Consider the following 20,528-nt stretch of genomic DNA (forward strand, 5'->3'; position numbering starts at 1 on the left):
AAGAACTAACTTCTGGAAGAACCTTTTGTAGAATGCAGTAAGTACAAGGCACAGATACATGTATCCATATGAAATTATAAAAAGCCATAGAAACAAGAAACCTATCAGAAACGTTGCAATGTATGTATTTTTATTTTCTTATAAGCCTTTTAATGTTGGAGAAGACCTAATATCAGTCCAATTTATTCCAAGATGCTGAAAATTGTGGTGTTGCTGTGTATCCCTTACTCCTGTTACATTCACACATTCTCTAGCTTCATTGGTTAACAGAGAAAAGAACAGATGACTATTTCATTGAAATTGGCAGTACATTCCTATGAAGGAGTCCTTTCTATATAATTTCATATTTCTATCAATATTTCACTTGGAACTTGATCATGACCTAAAACACTAATGGTCCATATATTTGAAGGGAGTAGGGGGATTATCAATCTGGTTGGAGTAAGATACATGTGGAGAAAATGTTGAAGCAGTATTTTATGGAGACTGATGGTCTACCACAGAGACCTTAGAACTCTGACTACAGAACAGCCAGCTCTACGCCAAAGAGGCTTGATAAAGCTGGGTCATATAGATCTACTCCAAAGAGGCTTGCTGTTTCCTAATATGAATTGCACTTAAGTAAAAGCTTTTCTGTAAAACAGAAACACATAAAAGTACCTCTTGTCCTGGGTGAGTTTGATAGAAGTGACTACACAAAGATTGTCAAATATAAAATTATTTTATGTGTGTGCATGTGTGTATGTGCCTTAGTATATGCATGTGTGCCTCATGCATAAAAGAGTCTACAGTGATCAAAAGAGGGCATTGGTTCCCCTGGAACTGGAGTTCTTGTGGTTGTGAGCCACCAGGTGAGTTCTGGCAAACAGTCTGGGTTTCTGCAAGAGCAGTAATTGCTCTTAATTCCCGAGACAATTTCTACAGCCCTATGGAAAGATCTTAATTTGAAACTCATTTTTTTCCTCTCTTAGTGAGCATCTAGGAAATAAGAAGGAAGAATTAGTGATGTGATTGGGCAGTGATCTTCAGAATGGTGTGATTAAGCTAGGGGCTCTACTTGTTTCCTATTTGTCTGTCCAGGTGGCACATACTACAGGAGTGAATTTGAAGCCCTTACTATGAAGTGAAAGTGATCTCAGATCTACTCAGTCTCAGTGGAAGAGAAGGGTATATTTTGATCTTTCTCTGGTGAGAGAAACCCAGAGAACACGGGAAAAACCAAGTGAGATGCAAATCGCAAAGCCTTTCAGTAAAATCTCATACTTTCTTCATTTGAGCTGTGTACATTGGAACTTTGAATTTATTTTGACAGGGGAGGGGGAGATGGTCGATTAAGCTTCTGTTAGAAAGATATTGGCTTAGTTACACAAGTTCAAACGCAGACTCACTAAAGGTACCAAAAGAAGCTAGTTGTTTAATTTTTTTATCACAAGAATTGCACAGAGTCACTCATGAAAATGTATTGTAATGATAAACTACCAAGAACATGGCTATTAGTATTAATATTTTTCCTATGGCTTTTTCCTCTTTGAGAATGTCATACATGCTTATAATATGTTCTGATGAAATCTACCACCTCGGACTTCTCCTCTCCAATTCTCCACTCCCCTTACCACTTTGCCCTACCAATTCTGTATTTTTTTTGAAACACATCAAATAAAATGTTGAGAAGAGGCAAGGAAGCATGAGGCCCCAACTATTTTACCCCCAAACACCATTGAGTATGATCCTTTAGCCATATTTAAACATGTTTTTTTTTAAGTTAAGAAAACTTTAGGTACGGTATTGACTAATGAATATATATATATATATATATATATATATATATATATATATATATATATATATATATATATATATATATAGTAAAGAAATGAACAGAATAACCCAGGTAACACATAACCATTTTATTAAAGATGCGTTATTTCTTTAGCTCCCAAATATAAACTCAACTGAAATTCAGTAATTATTGTAGCTTCCAAACCCAGAAATTTCTTTTCATTAGGGAAAAAAATAGTGTGTGTGTGTATGTGTGTGTGTGTGTTTGTGTGTGTTTGTGTGTGTGTGTGTGTGTGTGTGTGTGGTGTGTGTGTGTGTGTGGTGTGTGGCATGTGTGCTCATGCATGCATGTGTGTACACATTTTCCAGACTCCAAGACCAGGGGTGAAGAGTGGAAACTGTTAGAAAGAGAGAAGTTTTGGCTTTGTGTAGGGAAAAAAAACTTTCAAATGACGACTTTCTTGCCTGTTAAATGATGCTTTATGAAGCACTGAATTTCTCTATTACAGCCGTCCAAATATAATTGGAACCACTACTAGGTAAAGAATTTTTAGAATATTGATGTTTTAGTTGTGTGTACTTTGCATGAGTAGAAAAATGTGTTTGACATCTTTAAAGTTCACAGAATTCTAAGTCCTTAGTTTTGAGTTGTGACAGGGAGAACAGCACAAAATAATCCTTTCCTATTTTTCCTCTTTCTGTAGTTTGTCCCCCCCCCCTTCTCTATTTTCTCCCGTGCTCCATCTTCCATCCCTTCCCTTCTTCCTCAATTCCTCCTTTTATCTCCTCTTTCCACCCCGTCCACCATTTTATTCTCCTGATTTCCCTTTTTCCATTCTTCCTTAAATCTGTACAATAATATTTTGTATCAGTCCCACTATGATAAATTGTGGGAACAGGGGAAGGCAAGGCACAGGTGAAATATGTATTGACATTTGCAAGGAGGTTTTCTTTTAAGTTAGGTAAAAATCCAGAACTCTGCTGAATCTTGGGGAAGGAGGTAGAGGTATCTAGAACATCAAAGATAGAACAGAGAGGGTAGAGAAATATTTCAAGGGATCTGTTGGACCTGGGACGGATTTGGAGAAGGTTCTGGAAAAAAGAAAGGGATTATAGGTTCTTCTGCCATTTGTAGTCTGCCTCTGAAAAAAGGAACGCTAGAACAGAACATTGGGAAGAAATTTGGGTTGGCTTTAATCTTGCTGAGTGGAGTGCTGACAGTTGTCTTTCCTCTGGATATGTAACTTGTTAAACATAAAAGTGTTGCCTTCTTAGTAAAAGGGACATAATACTTCCTAACCTTACGTCAGCTTCATTTAAAAACATTTTGTCATAAATCTTAACTCCTGTCTCTGGAGTTGCCACAACAGCCTTTGTTTTGTACACTCTTACTTTTCTCTTATGCAATGGAATGTTTTACACTTTATTTTGTTCTGTTTTGTGACAGGTTATTAAGGATCCTCCCCCACCACCTTCTGCACCAAAGGAGGTAAGTGAGTGTCTGGTCAAGTGATATGAAGTTTTTTTTGATTTTTATATAGAAATAGCATCCCAAGTTAGGCCAGTTCCATTTATGTGACAGCTAAGTATCTACTTTTTAATTTGTGAAAACTGCCTGCAACATTTTATCTTATGATTTCTTTAACATACTAGAGGAATGGGTCCTTCATTGGTAGACATAGGCAGTCTGATTACAGGATCAAAAGTACATGCGATTTAATATGTTTTTATAATCATGTATCAATGGTCCTGATGACACTTATCTAAAATTGTTCAAATATCCAGTCTGGCAGCTGAAAGGTGCTGTTACTTTCTTCAGCGTGATAATTGCTGTTGTATTACTTCGTTGGCTTCATCCTAGCAACAGAAAGAAGGGATGTTTTGGTATTGTGTGTTTCAGGGCTTCTTTAATGTTTATCTTTTCATTATAAGCTGATACTTCAAAGTTACCTATATCCAGAAACATAAAGAAATTGAACTGTGGCCCCAAGTGGAATAATCCTTTCGAGTTTGAATTGATGAGTATTCTTGCTTTAAATACACAATACTCATAGTTCAAAAGGCAACTTCTGTTAGCCAAGGGAAGATGTAGGAGAATCTGATGAAGGAGAAGATCATTCATATCTTGTAGAACAACACTTGAAATTGATAATGTGTGCTTATAAACATACCAGAGAGCCCACATATATTTTTGCACTTTCCCATACTAATAGAGTAATTTAAACTATCTCAATGTGACCCACCTCTGAATAAACAACATTTTAATAAATTTATTAGATCCACTTTTAAAAACTGTATCTCAATAGGAGGAAGAGGAAGAACCTTTGCCCAACAAGAAATGGCCTACTGTGGACGCTTCCTACTATGGTGGTCGAGGAGTCGGAGGAATTAAAAGGATGGAGGTTGGTCTCTTAAAGCAATAGAAAAGCACTGATCTAAAATATACATTGGAGGGACTCTCGAGCCACAGACACCATGTGTTTTATAATTGCATCCATCTTTAATCAGCACTGGGTCCTCTCTGTGCACTCTCTCCTCTGCGGAAACAACCTAGCCGTGTCCAGAACTGGTTGAAGAACCGTAGCCTTCATCAATCAAAGGACTGCATTGATAAGATTTATGAATGCTAAGGATAAAAATAGTTATGGGCTTCCTCACTGCTTTGGAAAGAAATACCCCATAGAACATCAACTTTAGGAATGTCAGTCTTTACAGAGGCAACAATGCTGTCCTTTGAAAAGACCTAACCGTTGGTTACTATTTGAAGGAATTCATTTTTGAAATATTCAACACCATATATATGACTACCACAAATACAGAAGGTGCACATTTAAAAATTTCAACAGCTTCTCTTTTTACTTACCAATTACCAACTACCCCTCAGTTAATACCTTATGTCATTTATTATGTTGAACCATTTTTTTTTTGTCAGTTCAGTACTGCAAAGATGGAGATTATTTCTAAAGAGTAACATCCAGGAAATGGATCCTGAGCAAAAGGATTGTGATTTTATGTATTAGTAGGTTTGTGTTACAAACACTTTAGATAAACCGACTTACAAAGAGGGGGGTTTTATTTTGGCGTGAAGTTCTAACCTATGTTTCATAAGGCTTCCTGGTTCTGGCCCTGTGTCCAGGCTTACCATGGGCAGGTAAGAAGCAAAACAAGAGAAAGAATGTTCAGCTCTCACCACCTACGGGCACAACCTGCAAAGGCCATAGTCTTCCTCCCAGGTTCACCTCTTACAGGCCTTCCCAAAGAGCCTTACCAATGACCTATGTGTTAATACTTGTGTCCTTAGGGGACTTTCCATATCCAAATTGCAGCGATCTCTTTATGCCTAAGAAAGCACATACGTGCTTTCCAGTAGCCTGTAATTCACTGCTCAAGAGTCCTTAATTCCAGCCCGTGAAGTTGCATCACCTGTCCTTCTTTTTCAGTTTTGGATAACTTAAAAAAACAAAACAAAAAAAACCCCAAAAAAACAAAAAAACAACAAAAACAAGCCAACTTTCACTGAGTCTATATCCATTAATCTTGTACATTTTGGCCATGTTACTATAATATTCTATTGATTTAATGGTAAAGTGGATAATAATGAATTTAAAAGTGACAAACAATACCCCACAGATATTTACAGTGACAAATTCAGTATGTAAATATGCACAATAAACTGAACTGAGAATTAAGTATTATTAAAACTTAATCTAATATGAATTTAAAATTGAAGTGGGAAAATCAAATCCATAACTCTTTTATCAGCACACCGATTCAAGCCTGCCCAGTGCTTAAGCTGGAGAAAGCAAATTAATTATGCAAAGTCTGAGTTCACCCAAAGTGCAAAACAAACCTTCAGAGCTGAGGTGCTCCTAGCTGAGGTGCTCTGAGCTGAGGTGCTCCAAGCTGAGGTGCTCCGAGCTGAGGTCCTCGTCTGTCAAATGTGATACTTTCGTTGTTGCTTATACAGATCTCACTCTTTGAAACTAAATGCTTACTAAACTCCTTTGGGGTGGAGTTTGCAGAAAGCTAGATCTGAGTCTCTTGATATCTGTTAGCACAACAGATCTGCTCACTACTCATAACTTCAGGTGGGTGTTTCTGCCAGTTACTCCTGAAACTGACTTTTTAAAGTTCTGAAACTGCTCCTTCATTATATAGACTCTTATTTATGCAAATGTACTCTGGAGGCTATGAAACTCATTACTGATGATGAAAGCCAAGTGCAATGGAGAGAAGTCGGCTGGGAAGCGTGTGCTTGTGCATTTCCCCAGAATAAAATGAGGCTGGGGTAGTGGCTCTGTAGCAATATATTCTTGTTCTTTTTTCTTCCTTCCTTTAAGGCCACCTCAGTGTGTTCAACTTAAAATATTAAGATTTACTGTGTACACACACACACACACACGCACGCACACATTTAATTCCTTTGTAAAGTTGGAAGAAACTTCTACAAGGTGTCTGCTAGTTCTAGACCTTGAGATTAAGTGTGTTTTCTGTTTGGTGACATTTGATAATTCAGAAGCTCTTTCATGAATCAAAGACAGCAAACTTATTAAATTTCTTTAGGTCTCTATTACTGAGGGTCAAGAAAATCATCATCAGAGCCTGGGCATGCCACATTAGATGAAAAATCCAGTTTAACCAGCTTTCACTTTTTTTTTATGGTTCCAGTGATATTTTAGTCTAATTAACACAATGTCTATTGCTTCAACTGTGAAACCTCGGCTAAGGAGCTCTTGGTTTTAAGTCCACTTTGTCTAAATGGCTCTAAATTTTATCTACTTACTGCTCTACTCCGGATTGTTTCTCTAAGTTGTGTTTACTAAACAATCTGTCTCTTGTTTTCTCCTGTTCTATTCTATAAACTTGTAAAGTTACAGCTGCATGAAGTGCATTCTGGTTTTAGAGTTTTAAATTCAATTAGTTATGTCCAAAGATGTTACTCCCAGTGTTAGCTTATCTAGTCAAAGACTGATTTGAAAAAAAAAAAAAAGATTTCTTTTTAAGAAAGCTCCACTATCTAGCTCTAAATGTTTAATATGCTGCAAACAAATTTAACAACCTCATAATGAACATTCTAGTCATTGGTCACATTGGAAGATACCAATCACTTTACATATATGTAATATGTATATATATATACATACATATATATATTACAAATATATATACACACATATAGTAACTCAGCAGGATCCACTTGAAATGGAAAACTAGTATAAAATTGTAGTAAACAAGGGGTGGTAGTGGTAAAAATATCTAAATGGCATTATTAAAAAGCTGTCCATAGTTCCTCTTAGGAAAAGTAGCCTTCCATCTTCTTACTCAGCAATTCAGGTTAGTAGCTTTGGACTTCTTCTCTCCCTGACATGGCCTAATATTGCACGGAAGCATGTCTTGGATTTGTCTGTATTTCTCTTCATACACCTCACTTGTTATTTCTGTCTTCTTTGGTGATGTTCTGGGATTCTCCCACTGCTCCTTCTTGGATGAACTCCCTCAGAAACCACTTCCCAGTCAGTCACTGTTGGTCTCCTATTTACCTCTTCCTTTCTGCTTACTCGAAAAGTCAAGAGAAACAATAACCCAAATCCTCATGGTTTTGGTTAATAGCAAGACTTCCCAGAGAATGAAATTACCTAAAATTTGTGGAATTCCATAATTGTCTGTGTTTCCCTTCCCCCGCAACCAAACAAAATCTTTTCCAATTCATGTCTTTCAATTATGAATTTGCTTATTAAATGACGGTATTCAGATGAGCAAAAGAACTAAAGACAGAAAGCTGTCTGGCAAGTAAAATGTTGTAGCTGAAAATTTATACTTCATAAATCAGTTAAATATTATGAAATTATAATTTTAAAAAAGATTAATTATTTTATGTAATATAAATTCATACAACTCAAAAATCATGTAAAACTTATTTGCCTATTTTTTTTTTTTTTGCTTACATCTAAATTCTTACCCTTGCCAGTACACACCATGGTGGCTTTGAGCACATGGCTCAACTCATGCCACAGTTCCATCATCTGGAAGGGGAACATATAGTATCTATTTCCTTGCATTTTTTAATAGATTGAATGAGCATGAATGCACTGTATAAATGCTCTCATTACCACCGTACATCTCTTGTGTTAGAATTGAACCACATAGTCTTACATTTTCTACATAACCACAGAGGAAAGGCCATTGCACCAGATTTAACCAATGTCATGTTTTTGAAGAGTTACTTTGTACTAGAGTCATATTATTGTAATCAAGGATAGTGAAGAAGCTGACAGGAAGATCCCTGGACTGTTCTTTCCAGCCATCCCAGTCTAATGGGCTTGCTCCAGCACCCTGTGAGAGACCTTGTCTCAAAATACAGGATAAAGCACTCCTGAGGAATTGACACCTGAGGTTGACCTCTGGCAGACACACACATATGTATACACATGAACATGCAATATATACTCATACACACAGGAAAATAATAATAATGAGTGATAAGGAACCTATTAAAACTCAGAAGAAAAAAAACTGGAATTACTATACCAATTTATCTTCTTACAGTAGACTAGTGAATGAAAGGACTGTGGGCCCCATGAGAGCTTGCTCCTCTGAGACACTTTGTTTGACAGCAATGCCTCCTTCATTTTAAAGGTCCGCTGGGGAGATAAAGGATCTACAGAGGAAGGTGCAAGGCTAGAGAAAGCAAAAAACGCTGTGGTAATGATCCCTGAAGAAGAAATACCCGCCCCATCAAGACCACCTCGACCCAAACCCACATACCAGGCACCTCAGACAAAGTGGTACACACCGATTAAGGTATGCACCTGCATTTTTGTGTGCTCCAGAAGAAACCTAATGCAGACTTAGCTTGTACAGTCTCTCCTGTCCACCGAGGAAGCCTTAGCCCATCAAATAGCAGTCATCCTTTCTTATGCTCTGGCAAATGCATCTTTTCTTAGCACTTTCAGTTTTTATATCTATTTTCTTGCTTAATTGATTATTGAAATGAAGCTACCGAAGTTTACAAGTCCAACATCTCTTTAGGGCCGTCTGGATGCACTTTGGGCTTTGATCTTGAAGCAGTATGACCGTGTGTCCTTGATGAGACCGCAGGAAGGCGATGAGGTATGAGACTTCTTGAGAAAGGTGGTTGAGGGTGGGGCATATGATGAAAGTAATTTAGAACTTCCTGTTAGCATGCGGGTTAGAGTTGTTGCTGACCGACACATGTTCTTGTTATACTGAGTGCTTGTCATATTCCGTGTTTTTAGAATGCATTTTTTCAAGCCAATTTTATAGCACCGTCTTTCCAGATGATTAATTAAAGTCAAAAGCACACTCACTGCTCCACTATTTGACTTTGAAGACATGTGTTCTGAGTTACTTTCCTTTGGAAGAAACAGACTGGGAATTAGCATCTGAAGTCTTTCTTTTAGCATTTGTAGCAACGAGATCTGGGGAAACCACCTCAGAACTGTTTTTCTTTAGGTATAAACATGTTACCTGCCTTTAACAGTTGTAGCAGCCACAGTTTGGTTTCTGAAATATGTCAAGGTGCCCTTAAGGCTTGAAGCCCTATAGAAATCTGTAATAGTGGTATTTAGACCTGTACCCCTCCAGGTGTACCCTGCGCATGTCTTTTCCTTCCCAAGGGAGTACACTTCAAGCTCTCATTTCAGAAATCTGGTTAGAATTATTCTGTTCTTAGTATTGTTCCTAATAATTTGCATCATCTTCTGGAGCTGCAATTTTAGAAGAATTGTTTGATGCCACCTCATGGGCATCAGTGGTGGGTCTGGCTGAGGGACCCGGTGCTGTCATGATGCTGGCAGGCTGCTGTCATGGAGTGAGTGCAGGCCTTCCTTTCCAGCTGAGGAGAATGCCATGCACTTCTCAGAGGAGTTTGGCTTTAACATCTAGGTTGCACACGCTGCTCTTCAAAACTACAGAGTAATCAGTCACATTAGTATTTATGCCGTAAAGCCAAGAGAAGACTCCTTTAGCGCTAGCTAGTTTAAACTTGGTATTTAAAAGTTTAAAAGAATTTTAAATTTATCTATCTATCTATCTATCTATCTATCTATCTATCTATCTATCTATTTATTTATTACTTCTGTCAACTTTTTAAAATTTCTGAGGTCAGCCAGTTAGGGAACACAACTTGAAAGTATAGAGCGGAACTTTCTAACATGATGCCAGTACAATTTGCTATGACTCTTGGGAGAGTCATATGTGCTCTGGGTAGCAACCTCTTCTATTATGAGGTCATTGGCAAGATTATCAATAGAAATTTCCTTTATATGGAAATTCTTGCGTCCGTTTAAATTCAGATGTGGACTAGAGTTCTGTCTCTGGAGCTGCGGGAACCCTTCTTCCTCTCCAGCAAGCTGAGTCTCACTCGGTTCCTTCACAATGACTTATATTCCTGTCTCTGTGCGCTGCACACCAGGCTAGATGCTCACTGGGTGCTTAATACATTCCATCTTATTCAGTGCTGGGTACCGAATAGTAAGAGTCGGGGACAGGGTGGCATTTGGTTCCCTTCCTAAAACTTTATATGCTCTTTTAACTGTTGTGCAAAGGTTTGGCTATTTGCAAAGTTGACTCCCCCTAAAATCCACCAGCACCTGAGTTAAACACTAAACCCTGACGAATTTTACATATACACACTTCATATAAATATGAACAGTACTTATGTGTATGGGATCTTCATCTTCATCTGATTATCAATTTGCTCTAAAGGTCTGCTTTCTAGTAATCTATTCTATTAAATGTTAGAACGTCTATAAACAGTCTGCTCTCAGCATAGATAAGTGTGTTAAATTCCCTTTGAAACAGTTTGGCTATCACATCAATTAACCCATTGGGACAGATGTTATCGGATATTAAGGTCATTTAAAAAAACTTAAAATTTATCAACTTGTAAGTTGTCATCATTACTGATATTATTTTTCTGTGTCTCTTATGGTCTTTAACCTTCTTTGAATGCACACATACACAAACACATCATTTACACTGGTTTGTGCTTCTTATGAGGTATTTGTGTTGGGTACAGGTTCGTGTGCGTGCGTGTGCGTGCGTGCGTGCGTGCGTGCGTGCGTGCGTGTGTGTGTGTGTGTGTGTGTGTGAAATTGTAAAATTTTGCTCAGTTTCAGCATCAGGAAGGCTTGGAAACTCCAGGATTTAGATGGCCGTGCTCATTTACATAGTCAGGGCATAAATAATACCTTTTCATCTGGATACTAAAGAGTGACATCCTTCAAGGGTGGACTGGGAGGCTGACTTTAAGCTGCCTGCCAGATAATAGGGCACATTTTTTTCTCAGGGCCTACCTAATGGCTCCAAGGAACACAACCCCAGCCTACCAACAGCAGCTTGTTTTGTGCTTTGGAAAACAGCCTTGTCATTTCGGTAGGAACATTTTATTGCAGATTCTGCCTCCGGAGAGCTGTCTGATAAACAAACCAGAGAGCGCTGCACTGCAGCTAGTCCCGCAGGTGGGGCGGCGAGCCCTTCACGGTGCCTTTGGAGCGGAAGCTGTGCTGGGACGCGGTGGCCGTGGGGCTCCCGGGCTGAGCTCTGCGCGGCCCCCGGGTCCTTGATGCGGAGGCTGGAGCTGGCGCGCGCGCTATCAAAGCGGCCGCCGGGGCGGGCGGGTTCCCCGCGTGGGGCTGCGGGCGGGCGGGCGCGGGCTTTGATGAGGGCGCCCGGTCCTGGGAGTCGTGGGTTTGGCGGCCAGGTGCGAGCTAGCAGGTTGTCCCGACATCTGCTGGCGGCCGGGCAGGCCCATTGTCAGCGGAGGAAGTTGAGAGCCGCAGGACCGTTTTGGTCTCGCGCGCGCTGCCTGGAGGCCCCAAACTCCAAAGGTAGGAGCGGCGTGGACACAGCTGCGCTCCCAAACTTGCCCGAGGCACAAATAGGAGATCTAATGCAGTTTGACTCCGCGGCGGTGGGGAGACAGGACAGAGAGCCACTTCAGAGACAACTTACCGCTGCAACATCTGCCGCCAAGTTTCCAGGGAGTGACAGGGGACAGCAGGTACAGATCGAAGTCTCTGCACAAACAACCTCCATTACGCCCTGGACTCTTTTGAAGGGTCTCCATCAAACACGCTGGAGTCCTCAGCAGGAGTTTGTTTGGTTTTCAAAGCAGTGTGTGTGTGTGTGTGTGTGTGTGTGTGTGTGTGTGTGTCCCTCTATAACAAGGTAATTTATAAATGATGCATTACCATGCATCTTTTTTTTCCCCTATGAAAAGAGAGTTAGAGCAGCAGAAAGGCAAAGAAAGAAGAAAGCACAGCACTGGTCTGGAGTTGTTCCACAAACCAATTAAATCTCTGAAGACCTTCTTGACTGTGTTTGAGGTTATGTTAACCTTCAAATGGCTCCCCATTCACGCGTGAGCAGACTGCAACTTACACATGCAACGCAAAAGTTCCAGAATATGCCCAAAATACAAGACCTTCTGCTTACACCCAATGTTCCATAGTTTATCTCTGCAGACGTGAAATTAAAGTTCTTTTTTTTTTTTCCAAAAGAATACGGGATTCTGCTTTGTTGGTGGTGCTTTCCTCCCACCCCACCCCCAGGAGAACAAAAATATCTAGGAAAGTGAATGCATTTCAGTTTGTTTGTCAGCCCTGTAGTATCTCAAAATAAGAGTCGTTTCTTCTCGTGGAAGGAGAACACCCTTTCTATCACCTGCATTTAGCCGAGAGAAAATACATCAGTTAGTTTACTTTTTACCAAAAAAAGTTGCAAAAAACCAAAAAGCCCCTCCTATTGGTGCACAGGTGTATATTTATGCTGTGGCAGTGGGACGGGCGAGAATACTAGGCTGTCAAGTAAAGACTACAGTCGTGGACTTACTCTATCATGCCGTGAGACGGCTGCATGATTGTCTTGAGATGAGGGCAGTCATATATCAATGTGTGTCTGTAGCAAAGGATTAGCCAAGGAGTAGGGCCTGGGGTTAGAAGCTGAAGCTGTGCCATGATAGCATATGTATATAGCGAGGCTTAGGTAAAGCCAGACCTCCTATGCAAGGCGTATAGATTATACACATAAATTAATACAGCCATGCTCCTTATTTCCCGAAATGACTCATGGCCACACAAATAGAACACCATTCTTCCACTTTTTAAAAGTTTATAGCAAAAACAAGACACGATGCATCAAGATCCCCGGGAGCTCAGGTTTATTTCGAAGGCATCAAAAGATTTTGTACCTAGAGGCCAATGGCTCAAACTCACTTCCGGTTTATAGCTCCAGTTGCAGGTTTATGTCCGTACCCCTATTATTCCTGCTTCTGAGTTTTCATGCCCAAACAAGCGGGCCTGACCCTTTTTGAACGGCACCTTCTTCAATGACCCCAGCATCCCTGAGTGTCACTGTGAGCTGCCCTGTGTTTAAGAATCACATGGTGCTCAACATGGTTCAGCCCCTCCATCCGCAAACTGGACGGTGCTTTCCACATCCGGGCTTCCCACCACCCGGTTTTGTTATCTTCTTTCTTTGTGGCACAAACTTCCTGTGGGTTTTCTATAGAAGATTGATTATTCACTCAAATGATTCTATATTTATGATATTTTTAGTAAACAGTGAATGACTTTGAACTTTGAAACAAATTTGCCAAAATCTTAAACTTAAAAGAGTTTATATTTTACCCCGAGCTACCCAATAATATTATTTGCTGTTATCATCTTTTAAACGACTGCATTCAAATGTTTTGTTTTTAAAAATCAGTGTATGTATTTTGTAGCATATGGGAGAGCTCTACAATACATTTTATGGGCTCCAGAACTACTTCTCATTTTAGCCCGAGTTGGTCCAATTGATCGCAAAACACTCATACTTTTATGTGCTACTTTCAGTACTTAAAATGAAAATATAATGATAAGTACCGACTGTTAAAAAAAAAAAAACCTAAACTGATTATCATGTATGACATCAACAGTTAATGATTGCCCTTTAAGCCAATTATGATCTGATAAAAACTTTTCGTTGAGTGTTGACTGTGTGCATGCGATTACTCTAGACTTCTAGGGTTAGATGACCTCTCAGAGGCTCCTCCTTGGAGAAGGCTGACTCTTTCTCAGCAGCCATTGGTCACTGATAGCTCTTCATCTAGGTGTGGGGCCTTTCGAGACTCTCCCATCTACACTGGCATTTCTGCTGGTACTGCCATAGTGCAGGTCTTGCTTGGGTGAGTGTGGAGCTGAGATTTTATGGTACAGCTTCTCAGTCCAATCTTTAACTCGGGATATCTTTAAAAGTGCCATGCCTCCCTCTTCCTATTTTTCTTTAAAATACTTGTGTCATGTGTTTGTGTGTGTGTGTGTGTGTGTGCGCGTGTGTGTGTGTGTAGGGGTTTTGCCTGCACGAGTCCCTATGTGCTACATTTATGTAGTGCTGGTAAAAGTAAGAACAAGACATCAGATCACCCGGAAGTTGAGTTAAAGACAACTGTAAGGTGTGATGTAGGTGCTGGGAATAACACCCCGGTCCTCTGGCAGAGTAGCCAGTGCTCATAACTACTGAGTCCTCTCTCCAGACCCCATTTCACCCTCTTCGTAAATACAACCATCTTTGGCTGATACATGTTTGAACGATATAATTTCTACCAGAGTAGTCCAGGTCATGAGCATGCCACTATTATGACAACACCATTGAATGCTACAGCGGCGTGTGTCTTTATAGATGTATAGATGGGCGTTATAGATGGATGTGTATACATTGTCGTTATAGAAAGGGTTGCTGTACTATGGAATACATTCACTTCTTAAGAGTCATCAACGAATGTCTCTTGCACTGGAAATTAACATTCACAAAAAATGTTCTTTGGGTACCATTTCTCAGCTTAAATTCACCTCTTACTTATGGGGTAAGCAGGTATGTGTTAATTCATTCTGGTTTCCTGAAGTTAGATGCAGGATATCTAAGACTGAATTGCATAAATTACTAAGCTACATGAATTTTTTTTCAAAGAACCTAAATATAGTATTTGGAGATTTAATGAGCACTTTAATAATTAACAAAGAAGATTATTTATTAGTACAAACACCTCTTTTTAAATTAATATATTGATTTTTAGAAATGTAATTTTTCTTTCCTCTATAAGCGTTGGCACAGTGAAAGAATGCAAGATTTAAAAAAATGCAAATGGTAGACTTCCTCAGGGAAGAACACACCAATTAGCTGTTCAGTTCCAAATAGCCAGCCCTGTAAACATATTTACAATCTATGGACTGAGCAGGTTATATTTAGGAATACACCACAGGAGTATATCCAGGAATATATGCAGGAATATGCATATACATATATGTACACATATACATGTATATATTTACCTGTAAACATGCTACAGCAGTTAATTTTAAAAAGGCCATTAATATGAAAGAAAGGTAGGGGTTTATATGGAAGGTTTTGAAAGAGGAAGGAGAAATGTAATCATATTATATTGTCAAGAACAAAGCAAAAACATATATTTTTTTTAAAAAGGCCAAGAGTTGATCTCAGTTTTCCAGAGTGAGCATATTGTGTTTGTAAGTACCGTGTGTGCTTACATGATATCTTGAGAACATGAACATCATCCCTCTGGGGATGGAAATAGCCTCACACATTCACATTTTAACATTTCCCTCTGCCTTTAAAAATACTAAATACAATCTTTTAACAACAGAATTTGTTATTTCACTTGTATGTGTGTGTGTGTGCATGCGTGCATATATATGTGCATCACATGCATGCACACGTGACAGTAGAGCCCCTCTAACTGGAGTTGCCGGCAAGTATAAGTCACCCTGGGAACTAGATCAGCCTTCTCTGCAAGAGCAGAACGTGCTTTTAACTGCGGAGCCACCCCTATTGTTTAATCTTAATATCATATTTATTAGAAAAGATAATACACCTATACTCAGTCACTTCAAAAAATTTTTTACCCTAAATTGTACTTTTATTATGTTCAATATTCGAGTTTCAGTTTGGAGAGCAGAATGCAATCTAAAAAGAAAATATTTTTGAAATGATTATTATTTTTAAAAGAAGGTTTTATGCCAGATGCCCAATTATAAGTTTAATGTGAAAATTTTCTCAACTCAGGGAAGTTTTCTTGAGCAGGAATCGTCCTTGCTCCATCCCTTCCTTTCCCGAGGGCAGAATGTTGCTCTGTAGATATGGGATGTCTGCACTCACCATGGAGGTCCTGAACATGCAGCAATTCTCCTGCTTCGGTCTCCTAAATGCTGGGTTACAAGCCTTGTACCAACATGCTTGCTTGTATTTTGATTGTCAAAAACATGTGTACTCATGTAAACGCATTCCATGAACGCACGCTTTCAGGATCTTGCTTACTTTGCTAAATACTTTAAGAACTATTTTCTTTATTTTTGAGATTATAATGATTAGAGTGTCCAGTTCCATTGTCTCCCTCCAAATCCTTCTGCTTATTCCTTTTTGCTCTCTTTCTAACTCATGGGCTCTTTTTTATTGATTGTTTTACACACACACAGGCACACTCACACACATAGGCACACTCTCACACACGCTTATACATATACATTACAAAATATAAATCTGCTCAGTCTACACAGTGGTACTTGTAAGAATATTCTCAGTATGTAGCATTTGCTGTTGTGTGCTTTTCCAAGGGAGGAGTATCCCTCCCACTGCTTATTTGCCTGGAGTTCTTTGACAATGTCCTCTGCTCCACTTTTATTCATAAACATAATGTATACATATAATCTGCTACTAATTCAGGTCATATTTAAAAATTGTTTCACATTTATATTTTCACTACTTTTACTCCAAATAAAATTCTAATGTCTAATAATTACTTTGAAACTGATGATTTTCATATATAAAATAAGTATAATTTACTTTTCAAACCACGTGCACGTACAGACACACACACACACACACACACACACACACACAAATGCTCTTTGATTTGTTTACAGTTTCATATTTTCTAGTTCTGTGATAACTAATTTCTTTTAATTGATTATATGAAATTATCTTTATTCCTTCTTATGCTTTTCAAAAACAATAAAATTGAATAGTTTATTCAAACTCAATTCAAGTTAATTTTATTCTTTGATTTACATCATATATTTCTGTTCACAGATCAGTCACAGTATTTGGCAGAAATAATACATTTTCTACACCTTATATTCATATGATACTTCTTAGCAAGCTGGTTAATGTGCCGAGTGCTAAATATGTATCTTACAAATGTATATTTCATAGACATACACATACACCTACATGAAATTTATACTTCATAATTTGGTTGATTACTACGCATATTTTGTTTTAAGTAAAAATTACAGATTTAAAACAGGCTTTTAAAATTAGGCTGTTTCCTTCTTAAAATAAATGTTCTACTAAGGCACTTCATGATGTGAATGATTTCTTAGCAGTTTATTATAAATTCACTGTATTTTATACCATAAGTTTAAAGTCTACCTAAGGGAGAATCAGACACACAAATAAATTCTCTTCATATTTAATTGCCTAACAGAGTTAGTAAGTCTGCAGAGCGTTGCAGTAGAAGATTCATATAGCAGGTTCATGTATACAGCATACTGATAAGAATTTTAGAGTAAAGGTGCTTTGTCTCTAACAAAATCCATTTTCACTTCACCCCTTCACAGCTCTTATAACCCTGGTGTGTTCCTAAGTTCTAGCCTTTCTCTGGAGAGCACTGAAAACCTCCCTGATTACTAAATCATCTTGAGGAGTACCATTCACAGACTGTTCTGCCCACCCTCCCAACTTCAACCTGCAGGTCTGAGAGCTTATGGGATTTTTCCACTTGGATGCCTGGTTCTCACTTCATGATCTGTGTTTAACTGACTTAACCCTATGACTCACAGAAACTTTCAGATTTTAGCTATATAATTCTCTCAGTCATTTTCTCTATCCTTTAAGGCACATCTAAAGAGAGACCCAGTAGACACAAACACACCTACATAGTTCCTACAACATTAGTAAGGAGTCCAAGCTTTTGATGTTTAAGTCTGGGTACAGAGTCCAAACACTGTTAGATGTTACTTCCGGTTTTGTTGTACTTTATAAAAGCAAAGGACTGAGGAATGTATATGCTAGACCCCAGTGATGTGTGAAAATACATCATTTGACTTTGTGGATTTCAATGTTTCTATGATCATTACTTCATATTTTCCTGTCCCCCACTCTCTTGAAAATGAGCTTCTGGAAATGTGAAGACAAAGCAATTCTAATATTTGACAAGTTTGAATAATTTCCCACTAAGGTGTGTTTGAGAATAGCAGTACATAAAATGTTATTTTATGGAGCTAAGATTTGTTGATTTTTGTGTGAGGATCAATTTCATTAACTCTATTAAGCATTTTTCCTGAATTATACAAGTGTGACATGATAATTTCCCTTTAGGTTGAATTCTCAATAGATGAAGGATAGTTATTTTTATTAATTCCTTTTATGACAGTATGACTTTTTTTCTCTTTTTTTGCTTAAAGTAGCAGTTCTTCCTCTCTTTTTCCCATTGGATCTAAGAAAAGTTTTAGTGATTGAAAATTTTCTAGATATGGACTAGTCCCTGCCTAACTGTGGAGACTCTTGCCAGACTCGGTATCCCTCAATCACTCACCCAGCGGGCCAGCAAGTAGTTTATGTTAGCTCTGTGTCTCATTGTTCTAGTTTACAGAAATACTGGCTCTTCATGGTGAGAAAGTTGACAGTCTAATTCAGATCCTACTGTCCAGACAAATGGCTTAAACTGTCCTCCAAATTTATGACCTAGTCCTAGGTCCTAACTAGATTAGTGCCTTTTCTATTAACTGCTAAGTAAGACAGCTGTCTGAGCTGCTGGTTGTAAATTTGCTCTTGCCTATTTCTCCGACTCTGCCACAAAAAAGCAGCAGAGAACAGGACCACAGTTTCTGGTCCTCTGTTTTCCCAGCCCAAACTGAGCCTGAAATTGATGATGCAAAAAGTTTGAAGAGGTGCGAGGAAGGGTTTGTTACCTTGAGGGGAAAAGGATAGCTCTTGTCATTAATCTTAATTAATTGCCAAGAATTTTTAATCTGAGTTATTAATACTGATGTTAAACCCCTAATTTGCCATTCATGCCTTGGTGTCAAATAGTGTTGCACAAGATAAGAATTTTAGGAGACAAAGGAGTGTGTGTGTGTGTGTGTGTGTGTGTGTGTGTGTGTGAGAGAGAGAGAGAGAGAGAGAGAGAGAGAGAGAGAGAGAGAGAGAGAGAGAGCGTGTGAATACACATGTGTGCACTCATGTATGTACCTTCGATTTTTTCATCTAAATCTTTCAAGTATTAATTTGGGTTAATAGTCAGACCTTCACCTTTTGACAGTTGCTGTGCCTGCAGAAATTATGGGCAAATAACAATAAATCCAAATAAAAACTCTAGATCGAGCAGTAGGAATAGGTCTGAGTACCAGTACTCTCATGTTTACCTGAATACTAAACACTTCATCTCCTGGTATCAGGAGAGATGTCAGATTGCAGGAACAGTCAGAGTTAGAATAAGGAACAGAAAAAGACAGAAGAAAGCTGATAAAGAAATGCAAAAAATATTATTTCTCTGAACAAAATTCAAGACATCAGAACATGACATGCTTGTTTCAATAACAGACAACAAAGGATGGATTTTTAACTATTGCTGTCCTGATCATACTTGAAGCAAACTAATTTATTTTTAAAATTTCCTTTCCATCTTTTCTACCCTTAACTCTTAATTAACTCTTACCCTTTAAACCTTTGGCAGTATTTGGTGTTACTTTTCAATGGGAAGTTATAACTACTTTTATTAGTTACGAGGAATTTTAGCTACCAAAAATGGCTTGTAAATCTTCAAGGGAAAATCTTTTAAAGATAGATAGGGCTATAAACTTCTGAGATACGTTTTCAGGATTATATTCCACAGTCTCCATGTATTTGGATAAAAATATAACCAGTGGCAAATGTATGTATGTGTGTGTATGTGTATACACACACACACACACACACACACACACACACACACACACACACATATATATATATATGTATATATATATATATATATGATTTATGGAATTATTGTAGTTGTCCCACATAGATCTTGAGCTGACAGAGGCGACTTAGACTTAATAAGTAGGGTTTGTTCAGGGCAGGTGGGCACTGTTTATTATCAACAGATTTAGAGCCACAAATTAGACTTTGAGGTATATGCTATTATTCTGCTGTGTTTTCCTTCATTTTTATCAGTACTTCACATAACACAAAGAAAAAAAATAAAGAAATGAAATATTCTATTCATTCTTCTGCTTGCTCAATTTATACACAGTAACTATTGCAGATGTAAAACCCTGCTGATACCAACAGTGTAGATTTGATTTATAGGCTCTGAAGAGGCCATGGAAGTTTGGAATGGTCAGTAATACACTACAAAAGGGATCAGGACTCTGCTCCTGGAAGCCTCTCAGACATTGGCATGCAGAGAAAATTCTTTTTCTCTGTAGCGCAGCCTCTGTTGATTGGTTCTGCCTTCATTTGTAGCTATTGATTATGGATTACTGGCAGAATGGCATGAAGCTTGTGGTACCGCAGCTCTGCTGGTCTAAGGCTAAAGAAGATTCTTGTATAAAGCAACCATTGATATGGGTCATTTTAGAAGCACCAGTTTTGCTTTATGAAGCTGGAATCTTGTGGATTCATAGTCGTACATATTTCTTGGTGGTTAGAGGCCTCTTTCCTTGCTTCTCGGGAATATTTGAGAA

At 38.5% G+C, this 20,528-nt stretch overlaps 1 protein-coding gene across 1 annotated transcript in view; it reads left to right on the plus strand.

Annotated features, from left to right (window-relative positions):
• The window catches only part of ANTXR2 (ANTXR cell adhesion molecule 2), a 120,803-nt gene that overhangs the window by 60,242 nt on the left and 40,033 nt on the right, over positions 1–20,528 (plus strand). Inside the window, exons 13-16 of the mRNA XM_080924936.1 lie at positions 3,227–3,268; positions 4,086–4,181; positions 8,416–8,580; positions 8,809–8,889. Coding sequence (XP_080781062.1) covers positions 3,227–3,268; positions 4,086–4,181; positions 8,416–8,580; positions 8,809–8,889 — 384 coding nt within the window. The remainder of the gene's footprint in view (positions 1–3,226; positions 3,269–4,085; positions 4,182–8,415; positions 8,581–8,808; positions 8,890–20,528) is intronic.

Source organism: Micromys minutus (genome assembly GCF_963924665.1).
Source record: "Micromys minutus genome assembly, chromosome: 11".
Classification (NCBI taxonomy): domain Eukaryota; kingdom Metazoa; phylum Chordata; class Mammalia; order Rodentia; family Muridae; genus Micromys; species Micromys minutus.